Below are 18,818 nucleotides of genomic sequence, written 5' to 3' on the forward strand. Positions count from 1 at the left end.
GTAGTTAAAAGACTTCTCAAGCACATAGATAAGGAGGAGCAAAGAAAAGCAGAAAGGAGAAAGATTGATTAACTGCAATGACAGAGAACCGCCTTATTACTCTGCTCGCATGGATAAAAGAGATTTACATAGTATAAAAACTTAATTTTTTAAACTTACAAGTGATATTTTAAAATATTCTAATTTCGTTTTGCAGATTTATTCTGCGTCCATGACAAAATTATATTATTATCTACTTTTATTACCGAGAAACTTTTTAAGTGTATATTTGAAATATATAATTAAAGTATTTCATTTTCATTTCATATCACTAAAATATACATAGATACATTATTTGCTACATTTTTACATCCGATTTCAAATATTATTTTATCTAAATTTCAAAGCGTCCAATATTTATAATTGTATTTTATTTTTTCTAATTATTCGAATACATAAAGATATGTAGATATACACGATTTCATGTGTATGACATTACAGAACATTCAAGCTTACGAAATTTCTCAGTACCGTGTGAATATTCGCAAGATTTTATTGTGTTAATTATTCGCAGTGAAACTGTTAATCGTATCTTTCGAAGAACATTGTACGTGTACTGTCTCTGAATAATTAATTATTCCAGAATTCACATTTACAACTTTCCATTAAATCAATCTTTTATCTACTTATTATTCAGATTAATAGAAAAAATAACATATATATGCAATAAAATCGCATCATTGACTTTGTTCTGCGATAACTTAGAAGCTACTGAAGAGATTAAAATAAAGTGTTAATTGTCATCCAATTCTAAACATAATATATTTCTTTTTTTGGAAACATTAAACTAAAACATGAAAGAATATTTTAGGAGTATTAGAATTAAAATTTTGTTTAACTTTTTTTCCCTAGAGAATAAGAAATTTTTATAAATTTATTAGAAAAACGACTGAATTACTTTAAATATCTTGTATTCAATTCTGTATGTTACATGAAGTTCAAGTACAAACAGTAAGAATAACAATTTCTCTTAAGATTAACCCCTTGTCTTATAATGTCGAGTCAGACTCATACTGAAGATTTCAAACAGAATATAAAAAACATAAATACAACTCAATTCTTTTGAATTATAATTAAATGTTATTCTTCTCTTATCAACTATGATTCTTTAGAACAAACAAAAATGCATAGTACGTCTAGAATTTTTCTCTTTATGTCAATAAATAATTAACGAAAAAGTAGTTGTATCGATCATAGTTAAGAACGAAATAAGACTAGAGGTTAATCGAAAAATCCCATTATTTCTTTTTATCGCATTTCGTGCCGATTAGAAGATGAGAAATTAATTGCGTAGCACGGAATTTATTCCAGTGAAGCGAAAAACAATACTGTTCGGGTTATTCGATGCAACTACATAATCGTTCGCCTCTCAAAATACGCCATAGTCAACATAGATTCAGCAGTTTAGCACGATGTACGCAGAGGCCTATCTTAATTAACACTCAGATAAGTGGCCGTGAGTGTTCAAATAAGATTAATTTAAATATCGAAAGTGAACAAGAAATATCAGAGGAACGGTAACGGATACGTGGCATGTTTTCGTAGGGAACAGTGAAATTTCTTCGGCAAAACGCTTTTATTTATATACAAAAATCACAAGTTAAAGTATACGTAATATAATATATAATATATATACTATCGACGCTCGATACGCGTCCTCGGAGCTGCGATGGCGTCGTCCTTTTTTCGCGTTTTAACGTGTGAAAGCAGCGTGCGCGCATGAGCACGATCCTGTCGTAAACTGCCGAACAGTGCGCATTACTTTCTTCTATACAGGTAAGATAAAGAATCTCGGAAGTATATAGTTATTATATATCGGCTGGCTCGCGCCTTAATTTTTTTTGTTATGTATAATCCTAGATTAATATACCACACTATATTTATTTTTATGGTTGCATCGGAGGCTTGGGGTCGGTTCTGTCCATGGCAAGCTGGCTCGAAATCAGGTCACGTTTGAGGTATTGTTGGCTGTTTAACCTGAAACACGAGAACATCATTAATTAACAGGAATGCATTTCAAATCCTGTTGCTTTGTTACAATATTCAAAATAATATCTTCCTCCTCGATGAATTGGAATAATTACGATACTTCTCATTATGCTAATGACAGTGCCAACTTTGCCATATAAAATAATAGTAATAGAAAATGGAGAAATAAAAATAATCGGAGTCGTATAAACGTGAAGCTACACCTTTAAAAAGATGGGGCTGTAATAGTTTGTGTCTAAGATACTATTATAAATATCACAGTTACAAATTATCATGAACTATGTTTAGAAAAAACTCGATTTCCAAACCCCAAAAACATAAATATTAATCAAACTTTTGCAACTGTTGTGGTTCTGTTATATATTCATTATTTTTATTTGTAATGCTTTACGAAAATTTATACAAACATTTATGCCATGAATTATCCTTTTTTAATATATAATCCACATCCCTCCTTTCCGTACCTTTCAGCATTAAGTGAAGTCGGATTATAGAGGGTTAAGTACTTTGAGCTAGTCGATCATCAAAGTTTCGGTAACAGGCAGTTAGTGTCTTCCATTAGATAAGCAAATCGGGCTTATAGACGCTAATTGGAGTACCGAGGCTTTCGCCTGTACCTCCAGCTATTGGGTGCAAATTCATTACCAAAAATGGTATTCAAAGTTACCACCTCCACGGAAATTAGAATTTCAAAGACACGGAAGTTAACTGTTCTATCCTTAACGGATTTTTCTCTCGAACACTTCCCGGTTAAATGGATCACCCATCGACCCATCCCGGAAGTTCGACAACAAGTAGTTATTGTGGTTTAGACTTGAATAGCAACCTCTAGAGTACTTCAGTCCCTCGTCTATATCTCCACTAGGAAATAACTAAAGCGAAACCCCTAGCAAGGTTGAACGAACAGGAAAACTTCGAGCCAGTTCATTTGGCTAAAGTACCAAAGTCCGATTGTACATTTCTCTTGAGTGATTCTTAGGTATTCGAATTATGCGAACTCATCAGTTGCATTTGCCTCTCTTGACTAAAACTATAGTCAACCCTCAAATAACAAAGTTAATTAGTTCCGTGTTATTCGAACCCGAGATATACGAGAGTTAGCGATCGTACAAATGTAAGAACAATTAATTTTAATAGTAAACTTTATATAATATACTTCGATGGCAAACATTGAATAAATCTTGAATAATAAACTGTATATAATAAGTTTACAAGAATGTAAAGAAACTTTAAAGGAAAAATTATCAATTTTTGACCATATTATTTAAGACTCCGTTATTCTAAGTACAAAGGATGTAATAGGTGACTAGCCTTCTGCACTCGACTGTTTCTTCAGAGAGGACATTGTAAATGCAACGTTGAAATCTCTGAGTTTAAAGAGTTAAATCAGAGAAAAAGGACAAACCTCGGCCAGGTGGTCGTGGCTGACCGCCATCGTCCTCCTCAGGGTGAGCCGCGTTCCATTCGAGCGCCCTTTGGATCTCAGGTGGTATCGGCGGTGCCGTGGGGATATGAGACCCCTGCACTTGGAAGCCGTTCTCATCCGCAACATATGTGATGCTCACTTGCTGACCATCTGGAGCCGTGTAAGAATCCGAACCCTGCGAGACCACTGGTGTCTCATTGTCTACTTGTTTCGGCTGACCTGATTCGACATGACTGATCCCATTGCTCGTCTCGAAGCTGAAGAGTAATTAAATCAGTGATTATGTTCCGCGGTTGTTATACTTTTTGGGTAATTGTTACGCAGATATTCATTGGATTACTTTCTGATGAAATTGAAATTAAATTGAAGTTGAATAACAATTAAAGATATTTCAGATGAGAAATAAAGATTTATGAGACATTTTTATATTCCAGTTTTTCATATATTGCAGTGACAGTGGTGTAATTATGCTATGTAATGATTATTTAAGTCGGCAATTGAAATAGATCTTAATACAGGCTGTCTTAATCTGCAAAAATGATATATATCTTCGTGTCGAATTGTTTAAATATTGATTTCGATAGAACATAGTCGTAATTGTGCATTCTAATAGAATTTACATACATTTCAACGAAATTTTAATTCTCATACTTTCTTTTTGCTTCACGATTATGCTAGAAATTGTGGCGTAAGAACTGTTGTACTAGTATCGAGCCATGGAACGTTCGATTAAAGCCGCTGTTAATAATTGAATGGCAATGTGAAAATACTACATATTAATTTTGAATGCACTATGCAAAGAAGGGCGATGGCGACGTGATTAAAGGAGAAACGTAAATAGACGTTCAAACACAGTGGCGATTGGCTTAGCCTCCGAATAACAATGTACTTATGCAGAACAGGAATTGCAGTGAGCGAGAATTGCGAATCACATGAACCAGCCAGTGCCATTGGACTCGGATGCCCATTATTTTCTGTCTATTGTTTTCACCTTGTGTAATTACTTTGCTTACAGCGCACTCTCCTGCCGTATAGGTGATGAATAAAAACAATGCGTTACAGCTTATCAAACAATAAAATATTCAATGAACATTGCAGTGTTACATTCAATTGTTTTTATTTTTTTTTAACAAGTTTTACTGTCTGCAAGGAAGTATTTCCAACAATTTTTTCAAGGGCAGTAAAAATATTTTCTGAAATATGTACAAAATGATCTGTATTATTACAGGTTTTAAATATTCTTCTTTGTTTGCCGTGTAATTAATTACTTCTTCCTTTTTTTAATATTTTAAACGATGAAGACAGCATGACATTGAAAAGAAAATACTTTAAGTTCGTATCAGCTGATTCACGATGAATCTTGTTCCCACGATAAAAACTTACTTATTGACGTAATTGCCATCGAAGTTAACTTCGAGCTGTTGGGATGTGATCACCGCATCTTTGTCAGAGCCACTGGGAGGTCGTTGAGGTGCAGCTAACGATCCTGTCGTACAGAGTACGACCGCCACCAACACCTGGAACCACATTACTTTATGTCAGTAACGGGGATCGGGAGATCTCGTGAAAAATGAAACGTATCGTGAGAAGCATCGATGCAGAAATAAAATTAATCTGGAAACAATTCGCGAAGGATGTTTCAAGTACAATGTTTTTATCTCGGAACGCAAGAAATCAGTTTAAAAATTACTTGTCTCAGTTAATCGATGTGAAACAAGTCGACTAAAATTGCCAATCAAAATATATACATGTACAGAACTTTTAAATGATGAAAATACAATTAAATTCTGAAGATTATGTTATTTAAAAATATATATACAGTATGTGATAATACATACAAGTATATTTGTTTAATTATATTTTAATGTTTGCTTCAAAAAGAACAGCGAACATAAAAGTGAAACAATGTGACTATATTTTTAAACTTTATGTCATTTAACAGGAAAATGCTTTTCACTTAGCATCATCGTTTGCATATTCACATACACAACGAATATTAACCTCCGCATCTAATTAAACTCGATTAGTCATCTTACGTTCACGTAGAATGTGAAGAAAATAGCTGAGAATATAAATCCAGGATCTACTGAATAGCTTCATACTATTAAACGTGTAGAAAGTTATATTATTAACAAGTTCCTATCAGGGTCAAGTACCGAATTTTCTATTTGATAAATAAGGTATACACGCTTACGTAACTATATATTTTTGTATACAGATTTACAGAACTTACTACACTGAGATTTTTAACTCACAAAAATAATTTACTGTTAAATTATATCAAACATTCAACAGAATGCATTGAAGTAAAATAATCTAGATACGTTGTAGTACCTAAAATGTCTGTTATAAAAAGGATATCCATTTAAGAATTGAGTTATAAATTAAATTGAATATTCACTAGAATCTAGTGCATGTTAATCCTCTATAGTAATAATCCTCTATCCTATCCGATATTTTTAGTATAATACATTGAATTAAACATTTCCACCCCAAAATATTTCGAAAAATACAAACTATAAAAAAATAACTTGTCTGTACTATTCAGGTGACAAAGTACTGTAGCCAAAAAGAAGTTCTCCAAAAAAGTGGAACTTCGCATGGTAAACTTGCTAAAAGATACACCGTATTAATATAACAACACAAGAAATAAAGTATTAATCACAATATGAAATTCATGTACAAAGTATCGATGTCTTCATCGAAGAAGAAGGTCATCATTTTATTGAACGATCCTGCTCAACCATTCTAGCCACAACAATATCGGCGTGTTAAACCGTCTCTTCCGCGTGTACAATTATCTTAATCACAGCCCAGCGTCTAATGAAACGGCAGGTTGCAACGATTCGTCAAGGCCTCCGTTAAGTCGCGAGCCCAACGAGCGACTCGACGACCGAGGCACGATAGGATCAATATTGATCTTCGCCATTGGGTGTGTAACAGCATCCGTGACAGTTGGGTCCAATTGGAACGTGAGTTTGCGACTTGCTCTTTGTCTCGTGACTGAAAAGAGAGGTAGCGCCTGGGAAATCCGTGGACAATGGATGCCGACCCCTAACCGGTGTTTGCAAAACCTTTCGTTCAAATATTCATAGAATTCGTGAAAGTAACGTCTCGCGGTGGCGTGGCGCTGCGAGGAACGGTTGCAAAGGGCAAGTGAAGATGATAATGCCTAGAAACTGCACGACGCGGTTACATCAGTTGCAAATGACATTATGAAATACAGTGTAATGGCGGGACGAAAGTGGTACGCTGTGTAATGTGCCCGTTTTTCGCCGCACGTCCGTGAAACGTGTAATTTCATTCAAGAACAGCATCAGCTGTGAATCTGCCCCGCGAAAAATCCACGCCCCAAATGTCAACCCGATCCGATCGCTTTTCGTCGTCGCTTCTGCCTGCAGAATTGTTGCACGACCTGAACGTAGGTTGCTGCAAATATTTCGGGAAAAATCTAAACGAGAAAGCTTATAAGAGAAAGATAGGAAAGTATTAAAATTATTTTTAATATTGGAAGATGATTTTAGTTTCTTTTCTGATCTTGAGATTATCTTAGTTATCCCTTCTTCAAATTTTTATAATTCAAAGTTCGTTTAAATCAAACTTCTAAACTAACATTTGTTTTGAAGTCAAGTGAGGTTCGAAAGAACAATTCAGTTTTCCGCTTTCAGTGTCTATGTAATAACAATTTGTTCAGCGACACTCAAACTACAAATTTTTTGGTATTCTCGTTTTCGTGACGATTAAGCGAATCCCAAAACCACGACGGAAATTTAATAGTACACGCGTCGGGAAAGTCCTTAAGGTCTTATCTTCTATAAATAGGATTAAATTCGAGCCGCATAGTTGCTCGTGTAACGCGTTTCTGACCGCCAATCACGGGTAACGACGAGACGTGAATAGAACCTTATCCGGGACAAGATTTCATTCTCGTAACAATGTAATCGATATTTCGATTCTCCTTGACCGTATGACCGAGCTGGAACAAGCGATCACTTCCTACGTGTCGTGTACTCGGTCTCAGACAATGGGAAGGCGCAGAAGGCCAAGCGACGTCGGGCTAGGATGATCGGTGGTAGACGAGGAAAGGAGTCCCGCGAAGATGATTTCTAGCGGACGCGCTTGTAACCGTTTTCCTCTCTTTCTCTCGACCGTTCTTTCCCCTTTAAGGCCCGAGTAATCCTCGCCTGAAGCATGCGCGATCGTTTCACGACTCTCGCGACGCGAACCTTATCACTAGGCTGTGGATATGCAATTTCAAATTTTTAAGAGTGTAATTGGACGAATAGAATTGAAAATGATTTAAATTGGAAATAGATTAAATTTAATTTTGATTAAATTTGAAATAGAATTGAAAATGGATTTCATTGAAAATAGATTAAATTCAATTTTGATTAAATCGGAAATAGAATTCAAAATGGGTTTCATTGAAAATAGATTAAACTTCACTTTGAATAAACCGCAAATAAGTTGAAAATGGTTTTAATTGAATGGATTATCACCAGACTACAGATCTCAATGCAAATCCAAATTTTGAAGAATGTGACTCGAGAAATAGAATTGCAATAAAAGAATGGTTTTTTATGACATATATATTACCAAGGGATGACGAGTATCTCATATTTCGCGCATAGATTAAACAAGTGAAAATTTTAAATTTAAATTTAAAATGTTCCTTGAAGTTACATATTCGATATAACATCGATTTTCGACTTTCGATTAATCGTAACTCAGTAATACTGAAAACAAAAGAAATAAAAGAAGACAACGAAATCCGCAATGTATCAACAAGTTTCATAAAAAGCACTATACGTTAGATGTTTTATATATTTTTGCGTGTTGCATGCATTCCGCGCGATACTGCGCTTCAGAATTTTCCATAAATGTATAAAAATTCGCGGTCTACTTATCACTGAAAAGAATCTTGCTCGTACGAGCGAACAGCCGCGGTTGAAATGCTAATTGATCCGTGGACCTGTCATTACCCCAGCTAGGCTGACAAGACGACAAAGTGCAGAGGCAACGTTTCACAAGTGTTGCACGAAATGAAGGAAGAATTGCAGTCCTGGTAATGACGCCGCGTCCACTTGTCCTTTGAAACGTGTAATAAGACGGATTATGAAAGGACGAGAGACGCGGAGACGCGTCTTCCATTCATAATGTCAAACGATCACGAGGGATGATGCGGTAACCGATGATTTCGTTCTGTTGGCTGTTCGATGTTCGATAAGGCCACAGTGACTTTATGAAGATTTGTTCGTCAGTTTAATTGCTCGCGTTTCAACGGCTGTTGAACTCTTTGTTTAATTTTTGCACATGACTTGCATGTGAAAAGTAATAATAGGAAATACTTAAAATATGTGTAATATCTTTTGTTGTCTCGTTGAATTCAATGAATATAAACAAGTTTGTAGTATTGATCGTGTGAAATTGTGAATTGATATTGATACTGTATTGATATGAATTTGTGAGAAATTTGTAAAAGGTAAATGTTAAATATCATTCTGAATAAGCAAAGAATCGATAGAAAATCTGCAAATAATTCAGCTAGAACCAATACTCGATTGAAATTATTAAATAAAATATGATTTTTAATAATCTTGTGAAAGTAGGTACACGATACAAATGTAATTTTGTTGTGCAATCATACATACGCGAAAGAAGTTAGAAATGCAATACAAATTTAAACATGCGTATCGCAATCGAATTTAATCATAATATAGAACATAACTTGCATCAGAAATTTCGATACTTGTCACATGTACATGAATATGCAGCTGATGTGCACACTTGGATGTACCATAAATTCATGCCGCTCCAATCATAAGCCATTCAGTTACGCAATGACTTCGAATCAGAAACAGCATTGGACGACAAACTTACAGTAAAACTATATAAACTCGGAACTATCAGCAATGTTTTCCTCTTATGTAATATTGTTTAAAATTTCACATATACGGTGATTTCATATTTCGCAGAATTGATAAAGAATTGCTGAATCGTATATACGTTTCTCCATTTAATATTTTTGTCTACTCAGTGTTCATTTTTGTACAAACAAAGCTATGTACGTTTCATTTTAAGATTTTCCAATTTGAGTATGAGTTACAGTTTGAAATGTTGAAGCAACGTTCCGTTTGAAACAATTATTTTATTTTAAGATATTTCAATTTTGATTACCAATTAAATTCTATATGTCGAAGCGACATGTCATTTCAAAATATTTCAATTTTGAATACAAATTAAATTGCATATGTTGAGACAACGTTTCATTTTAAAATATTTTAATTTCGATTACGAATTAAATTATATATGCCTATGTCACCATCATTGCCATTAAACAGTTCTATGCTTAATTCTTTAGAAAATAAAAAATACTCGTTATTATATTACACAAATCAAAATGGGAGACAAAATAAACGAGACATTCGAATCGTACACAGATTATCTAAATGCGTACGTTGGTCAGCTTCGTAATGAACGTGGAATATTGATCGCAGAATGAACGAAATGATGCGAAAAATGCGACAATCGGAATCCAGAACGGAACGGGCGTGTACGTACGATGGCATTCGGGATCCTCATCGGTGTCGCGCGTTATTCCCTCGCAATTGTCCTACCTCGTTGAAAAAGGTGTCGACACGAGCATACCGTGACGCAACCGCGCGTCGTCCGTCGTAATTGTTATGATAATTCCGTTCTTCATTTCACGCCCGTCCTATGCTCTTCGCCACTCGAATTCTGTTAATTTTGATTGTATGCAATCGCGACGGGATCGCTAACGAAGCTGTTCGAACGGCTTGTTTTTAATCTCGCCAGATTGGAACGACGGAGTCGATTCGAGGAAGAAGATACGGCCAAGAAAAGAACAATGAGCGTATCCTATCCTACGTTCCTTCGGTGGAATTTCGTCGAAAGGCATCGCCGGGCTGCAATTCCATTCAATTGCGAGAGAATCTTGAGAAAGCTCATATTTCCTTTTTGAGGTTAGAGTTTTCAGGTGTAAACGAAAGGCCGACGCGAGAACGGAATGGAAATGTCACAAGACGCATCGGCCAGTGACATAACAGTAATAACGAAATGCAATGAACCGGTGGTCCGTCGTAGGATTATCCTGCCGCAAATTCTGCGCAATTTAAATGCTACAGGCTTATAGCGAAAGGATGCCGGGCACCATTAGTCAATCCGCGCGCCGACGACGCGACGCGCTTAAGGTCAACGATGCGCCGTTGACAAGTAAACACAAAATCTCGCGAAATTAAGCGGCGAAACGTGTGCCGGCGGGAAGTGATTCTTGAAATGTTACGAAGCACTTGGAAACGAAAGATCTTCCGTGATAAAAGAATGCGAATTTATAACCTTTTCGTGTTATATCTTTGGCGACACTGATCGAGAGGAAAGGGGTGCAAACGTTATCGAATTCAGAGAAAGTTTTTGACGGAATACAATTATTGTATTTATCGTTATTTCTATCCGGATGGTTTTGTAATGGACAAATAAATGTATAACCTATACATTTCAAAGAATGTGTCGAGAAAATAAATATTTCTTACGAATCTAAAAATTCGAGGAAAATAGTCGTACTTGCGCAAGGTTTATCCGATGGATTCAGCGAAATTATTGCGAGAATCAGGTGGCGCGCGGTCATTCGTCGAGCGAAAGCTTTAAATTATGTTTACGCGCTGATTACGCGATAGAATTTCGTTCGCGACCGATAAGATTTTTCCAAAATTATGGGGTAGTAAGGTAAATCAGTTATACATTATCGGATCAGTATAATATACAGAAGAGCCATTATCGGCACGTGTGACGTTGTTACATTAATATTGCGTTTCGGCATTAACGCGCAAACCCCTGAATAACGTTAAAAGCAATATTCCGCCGGCCGAATTGAGTTTCGACGATTTTTTTCGCGGCGTGTTTCCCGATTTGAAAAAAAAAACCAAACACGAGAATATATTCCGTTGACGCGTGGAATTCATGTTTCCCCGTTTATCTCGCGCATTCTATTTCGACAAATACGTCGCCATGTTGGAAATATAGTGAAACGTTATCTCACGCACGCAGTGCGATGACACGAAACAAGAAAAATAGGAGAAACTCGACACAGACATTACACGAACGATTACGAATAAGCCTCCGCGTTTGCTAATTACACGTCGCCATGTCACTTATGTAGTCTTATCTAATTCTAATTAGATTTATATGTTTTTAAAGACCTAACACACAGACGTTTTTTATTATTCTCCTGACCTCGTGTTCATGATGACACAGAAGGAAATGACATCGTCATACGATGTGTCTAATCCAAACGCACAAGGATGCAAGAAAAAGAAGTATGAAATAATAAAAAAGTGATGTGTTAACCGTATGAGTCCTAAGCGAAGATAAGAATATTACAAATATCAAACTCCAAAGAGCAAAAAAGCAAAATGGATTTCTTAGGTTATGCAATCAATGAAAGAACATTTCAAAGTTACAGAGTAAAAAAAATGTCATGCGAACACTGCGATCACGAATCTTTCATTAACTAGCTTATCAGAGGTACAAGAGTTAGAAACCATGAAAAAAGATCCTGAAATTCTAAAGATTTCTCTACGAAAATGCAATCCAAATGTAACATAATAAAAATATAACAAATTTATACATATTCACAAAAACTCAAAAACCAAATAAAACAAGGCAAAAACAGGGTTGACTATCAGTATTCGCTGCAGAGAATCTTTCGTTATCAATCTTTCGGTTCGAAAAACGTTAAAAATAAACGGCAGAAAACATTGAAGTCTACTATTCACCTAGTGCAGCCAAACTCCATTTTAAAAGAGCTCGAAAGAAAACTGAAGACGTTCGTACCAGTATTTCTATCCGTTATCCGTCCGTGGATCCCCGAAAACGATCCTAAAAGCCGTCCAACTGTAGACCGGACAGCTGAAGAAGCTAGGTCGACGCGAACAACCAATTTTTCCCCCGTGCCCAGCGTAAATCAATGGCCGGGGAGGCCTTCTAACACAGACGATAACTCACAACCCGTGTTAACAACGTTAACTCGCCGAGACTTGTCTCTCTCGCCGATGAAAGCCAGATCTCGCGGGCTACTGTCGGCCGCGTGTCTTACGAAGCGAGCACCTACCTTGATAGTGAACATAATCTCTCTGTCACACGGACACCGGCGATGAAGCGGTTAGGATGCAGATGGGTTGGTACTTGTGCTTCTTCGTCAGATGCTTCGGCTCTTTATATACACGACCGTAGCAACGTGGTACAGTGAAAGGGGTCATCCCTGCCCTCTTCACAATGCACTTCTTCTGACCAGTGCATCTTCGGAAAAATGCGGTTGGATGAATCGAGAATAGAGATGTCAGACGGGAAATGGACACTGTCAGGCCCACATTTTTGACAGAACGTATTGCTGGATCGCCACCCGGAAATGCCACCAGCGTCCACCAAACCCAGGCTTGATAGGGGACCAAGGCTAGAATTCTGTGTGGGTGACTTCCGCTTATGGAGTGGAAGATGTTTTTAAAACACCTTTCAGGTGAAATTGAAAGGTAAGTCAGTGGTGGATTACGAATCTTTATGCACATTCAAAATTTTAAGAATAGAATTATTATAGTAGAATAGAATTAATAACGCAAACGGTTTTTCATGACAGATATTACATAATACACTACACTTTCAATATCTTATATATTTTTTCATATTGTGCGCTTTTCGTATAAGTTTGCAGCTTCCAATTTCCTATAAATGCATAAAAATTCGCAGTATAGTCATTGGTGAGAACATAAATGTGTGATTACTGATATTGGTATTATTATGTGTTTATTGGGTGTTTGGCAGAATAGGTGATTAGTTCCACACGATTAGTGTGAACAACGAGGTATGATCATGGGTTATTGTAAATTCTATGTTGTGGTAATATGCAGTTTATAAGATTGTATAATCAATTTTTCATTCTGAATAAAGTGAAATGCAATAAAGTAAATTTTCGTGAAAGAAATACATATGACGAAATTTATACAGAATTTTCGAGATATCCGTCGTGAAAATATAAGCATATACAGTTACACAGCGCACCCAAGAAACATAGAACAATTTTATTGAGAATAATACAATTTCAAACGATGACTTGATTGTTCAAGGTAAATAGAAGAGAATTGAAAACGACGAGAAACAAAGTACAAGTTATACGTTTAATTTGTCTACGATAGGTTGAAGTGTATTCAGAAAAACAATAGTGTAACAGAGACAGATGAAATGAAGGAGAGGCGAGAAGATAATTGGTAGTTCGCGCAAGGTTCTACCGGATATTTGTCTCGAATTTTTCTAAAATCGAACGAAACACACTGCGATTGAATACCGAGCCACGTAAAGGGTTGCAGTGTCTAGGTCATGTGCGATTGTGTAGTGTACAAGTGTAGTGATTTCCTTGAATCGCTTGTTCACGCACGAACAGCGATAAAATCTCGCTGTGCGTATGAGTATGCGAATTATACAGGTGTCATTTGTTAACGTTGCATTCACCCGAGGCTGAAGTATCGAACGTCGTTTCGGTTTCTTAGAAATTTCCGTCATAAACATCCTGTACAAGTCATTCGAAAGAAGCCTTCCTGTTTTCGAATACACTTGTTGGAATCATGGCACGTTTTGTATAAATGGTATCCTTTTATATAATAATTAGACTGGGGATTTATACGGAAAATAAGGTGTCCTTAGCTTAATTTGTAAATAAGTTGATCAATTGAATATGCTAGTATTAGAGAAATTGAAATTTAATTAGTTTTTATTTGGTACTATGTTTGTTGTGTACGTCTTTGACTTGAATGTATAAAAATCAGCAGTCTAGTAGTAGTATTTAGCAACTTCTATTTTACCTGATATCTCAAATTTGTACTGGAAAGATGAATATAACGTCTAATCTCACAAAAACAACAGTGATACTATTTTTACCAAAGGTATCAAAAGACACTTTTTAAAATTTGAACTTGAATTTATTTTCTAAGTTCAATTTAGATATATTAAATTATTTATTAGATTATGCTAACTAATTTGATAGATTTTATTAAATTTCTTTTTGATAAAAATAAAATAATTTCATTTCATTCCATCGCAGAGATAAAACACCAAATCGATTAGTATACCGAAGTTTCACTTATATAACCACTCGTGCCATCGGCGAAATGCGTCTCATAGAAAGCGTTAACAGTTACTTCTTCGACTAAAAAATTTGACTGCAGGTAATAAGAAAACTGTTTTGCTAGATTTATTTTTGTTCTTATAACAAAAGGATGTTAGGAAACGAAATAAAGAATTGATTTTAGTACATATACTTACCTGAAAATAAGAAACTGTTCCTTTTCGTTACTTCAACAATTTATTTTTCAGTTTTATGCTATAATTTATACGGAAAACTCTAGTTTCCATATGACATAACAACTGCATTACATTCAAATGAATAAGTTCATAGAGGCCAAAGTTCCGCTCAAGATTTCAATGACTCATTGCCACATGCTACAGAAAACTCAAGATGACTTAATTATTAAATAACTTCCAACTTAAAATTCCTGAAAGTTCCTTGCTGAAAATGTTTGAAAGGTTTGGAATATTTGCAGGCAAGAAATAACTTTCAACCATGTTATACATTGTCATGAAGAAATAAAATTGATTCGATCATAAAATATTTTCTCATCATAATGCATCATTTGACATTTAAGAACTCATACTTCTGCTATTTATCACAATTATGACATTTCAGCCTTACTATACAGGAACTTATGTTCAGTTTGACGCATAAAATCCACAGTTGACACTGTTTACTGGTGGAATCAAACAAAATCAAACCTCGATGTAAATTGACTGTAACTCGCCGCAATATTAGAACATCAGCGTTCTAATGCATCAATCTTCTGTTTAACCCTGACATTTGCCGCGCGAGTTCCAATCGACGATAATGCATCAAGTCTCGTGGAATGGAATTTTCATGAATCCACAAATAATTTGAATGTCACATCTGTGAACTCGAATTACCGAAAGAATAAAGAGCGAATTGGTACAAATGATACAGCAGTAATTTTATTCAAATGCGAGGGTGACGAAACAATTCCGATTTATTTATTAAAATTAATTATATATAATAAGTAATCTAACAAAATAATTATAAATTAATAATATAATATAAATCGACATAACAAAATTAATTAATCAGATATAATCAACATATTACCACATTAAGTACTATTTCGTAACTATTTAAACTCTTATATTCATCACATTTAATTAATGTAAAGTAATTAAAAATAGCCTGGTACTAGATTTTAATTTCTGAGTTATAATCAACGCTAAGCTTGAACTGTTATATTCGACATTCTTATTATAATAGTCATTGCAGTTTCAAAAGCAAATTCTTCTTTCATAAGTCTATAAGTTTACGTATTCTATGCAATGATATTTTTGTTTGCCGATTGCAGCCTTGAATAATAGAAGTAATCTGTATGATGCTTCTTTGGTTTCTCGTTACGTGATCAGCACGGGAGCCTTATGATTCATTGTTGCAGTTGTGAAAACACCGAGAGTCGATTGTAAGACGAATCTTCTCCAGGAAGACCCAACAAATTTTTATTAACCTCCGTTCCAATTAGTAACGCGGATCAGATTCGCATCAACGCGAACCACATAACAAGGAAAAGCTATATTGTTCGGTTGTAACGAAAATTAATGCTTCGACCATCGATTCGCGACTTAATTATTGGAACGAGCAGAAAAGCGTGTATAATAAATGGACCTGATACGTCGAAATGTATGTACAATGAACATGTGATACGATCGTTTGCGTTAATTTCATACTGGGTCGAGTTAAATCGTGTCTTTACAATTAGTACAGATTTAGTTACATTATTAATATTGAAATTTATGTCATTCGTTTGGACAATGCATTTAATCTATAATGTTACCGTGTTACAGATAACGTTCTCTATCAATCGATATATACAATATCATGTATTAATAACATGTTTTCGTTTAAATGTATAAAATGATTCAACGAGTGAAATTTTTTTTTAAAGTATAAATTTTATTTTGAAATGGAACTAGAATTGTTGAGCGACTGTTAACATTTTTGGGAAAAAAAATACGTATAGAAATTTATCACTGTATATTTAAAAAACAACCTTTGGATCTATTAATTATTTAAAGTTTCTATTACTTTTGTAATTTAATGCATTTCAGTAAAAATTAATTTAACGGATAATGTTTTTTTAAAAGCGTTTCCTCTTGAGTCACTCCACCAGAAAGACTTATTAAGTAACTGTGTTAAAGTTCAGGAAAACGATGAATAATACAGCAAACAATGGAGAAAGCATTTAAAAATACGTTTTCATAATCAACGGAATTAACATCAATCCGAACTTAAGTAACTTCAGATGTATAGCTAATAACTGTTAATGAGTTTGCATCATTAATTCACAACCATCCCTAAATGGTTGGAAAATCAATTCTCGTGACAAATACACATTTCACTTTTAACTATTATAGTATCTGTATCTTATCTCATCGTGTTACATGTGTATCTCTTACCTATGTACACGCATTCTCAGATGATTATAATTAACATAGACAGACGTAGATACTATAACTACATCGAACGGAAACATATTAAAACACATTTAAAATACCTTAAAATTGATCTGTAAAATTTATTTACTATTGTAATGTTAATGTCTTTAAAGGATATTTTCTTTTAATAAAAATCTATATTTAGATTAAACATCTGTATAACTTAATTGATATTTATTAAGAATAATATTATTTAATATGTATTAATATTTCTTAACATTCATTTATTAGTTAAATTATTAATGTATGAATATTAATAAACATAATAATATATAAATATAAAGGAATGTAAAATAATACGAATTAATACAAAATTAAACCTTGATGAATCTTAAAGTTTATTTGAATTTAACAGGTACACAACATGGATCATTACATAAGTACCCTAGACATAAACATCAGTTTTTTCATATTTACAAAACCGTCAATTTTGACGTAGAAATATGTCTGCAGTTTAAGACGGGTGTCATTTCGTCTGGTGGGTAGATCGTTAAAGGTTGCATTTCGTTCCTCACGAACGTGTCAACATCGAACTCTCTACGAGTTATTAAGAATTTTAATAGAAAATACTGCGAGGGTTTCATTGAATTCATTAAAAGATAGAAATAATATTAATCATTGTCACTTTCACTGGCGATATATACGCGTCTCGTAGATGCATCACGATCTCATCATAGCGTCGAGATTTTATCCTTTTAAGAAACAAACACCAACAGAATTCCAGTTGCGTAATATTGGAACGAGAGCACCCATTACGGTGTGTTAACCGATTTATCAGGCAGATATCAGAAGAAATCATCGCACCAAGGATTTCGATGAAACCCGTTCGTGGTATTAACGTCGGTTCGAGGTTCTGATTCGTTATTAATCTTGTCGAATGTACCCAGCCTTTCTCGCAGGATACCACGAGCATATAGCGACATTTACATCGTATCATTCAGATGGCGCGACTCTTTGTACATCGTGAAGTATGCACGATCCTTCGGATCAGAACCTGCCCTTCCACGAATTGAGGAAAGTGCGCCTAATAAATGTAACAAGTTCACCGAGGACACCGCAGGAAATATGTATTAGGTACAGAAATGATTTTAATAAAATTATTGTACTTGGTGCTTAATTTCTTTTGTACCTATAAAAATGAAACAGACACATTGCAATATTTAAAAAACAGAACATCTGTAATTTAATAATAGATATAGAACAAATATTGAACAATACATTTTTAAATTTTCTTATACATAGTATTATGATATTGTAACATGTGATTCTTAAGGAAATTACGGGGACCAATTTTTAAATACAATCTAATTTTTATGATCTTGTCACACCTTACTTTTGGAAAAATTACAAACGATCAATTTCTAAATGTTATCTAATTCACACATTTTTCGCAGAATTAATTGTGCAACATGTATTAAATTAATTGTGCATGTGGTAAATAAAATAAGATTGTTATACGATGTTCTACAATGGCACGTCATAAATTAATCCCCCGTGTTTAATTAACCTTTGATCACGTTGAATTAGTGATTTTATTAATTCTCTCTAATGAATGATGATATGTTCAGAATACTATATAGTTACGTTTCGATAAACTCAATGTCGCACGAAAGTTAATCCGTTTTAGTCGTGTTCTATCGAATTTCGTTCCGGTTCTACGCTGATTTGACTGTGTGTCCTCTTTTTTCAATTTAGAACTGTCCTGATTGGCTGTGTTTGTGTTGGACTGGTGGTTGTCGACTTTCGTTAATGAAAAGTT

The 18,818-nt window shown here is 34.7% G+C and overlaps 1 protein-coding gene and 1 long non-coding RNA gene across 10 annotated transcripts; one reads left to right on the top strand and one right to left on the bottom strand.

Moving 5' to 3' along the window:
* Nucleotides 1-933: 933 nt before the first annotated feature.
* CPR14 (cuticular protein 14) lies at nt 934-12,750 on the bottom strand. Its single transcript, XM_031983677.2, has 4 exons — nt 12,582-12,750; nt 4,838-4,971; nt 3,434-3,711; nt 934-2,016 (listed from the first exon to the last, which is right to left on the bottom strand). Exons 1-4 carry the CDS (start codon nt 12,594-12,596, stop codon nt 2,012-2,014), a joined length of 432 nt encoding a protein of 143 aa, XP_031839537.1. The 5' UTR covers nt 12,597-12,750; the 3' UTR covers nt 934-2,011.
* Nucleotides 10,596-17,239, top strand: LOC116430049 (uncharacterized). 9 transcript variants are annotated; one of them, XR_013001399.1, is made up of 4 exons: nt 10,596-14,403; nt 14,562-14,685; nt 14,834-16,244; nt 16,409-17,239. It is a non-coding gene; the product is annotated as an uncharacterized LOC116430049 (long non-coding RNA). The 9 variants fall into 9 exon arrangements; XR_013001403.1 differs by having other exon boundaries at nt 10,598-14,403; nt 14,834-15,060; nt 15,204-17,239; XR_013001405.1 differs by having other exon boundaries at nt 10,598-14,403; nt 14,834-15,043; nt 15,204-17,239.
* The last annotated feature ends 1,579 nt before the right edge of the window (nt 17,240-18,818 follow it).

Source organism: Nomia melanderi, chromosome 1 (assembly GCF_051020985.1).
Source record: "Nomia melanderi isolate GNS246 chromosome 1, iyNomMela1, whole genome shotgun sequence".
Taxonomy (NCBI): domain Eukaryota; kingdom Metazoa; phylum Arthropoda; class Insecta; order Hymenoptera; family Halictidae; genus Nomia; species Nomia melanderi.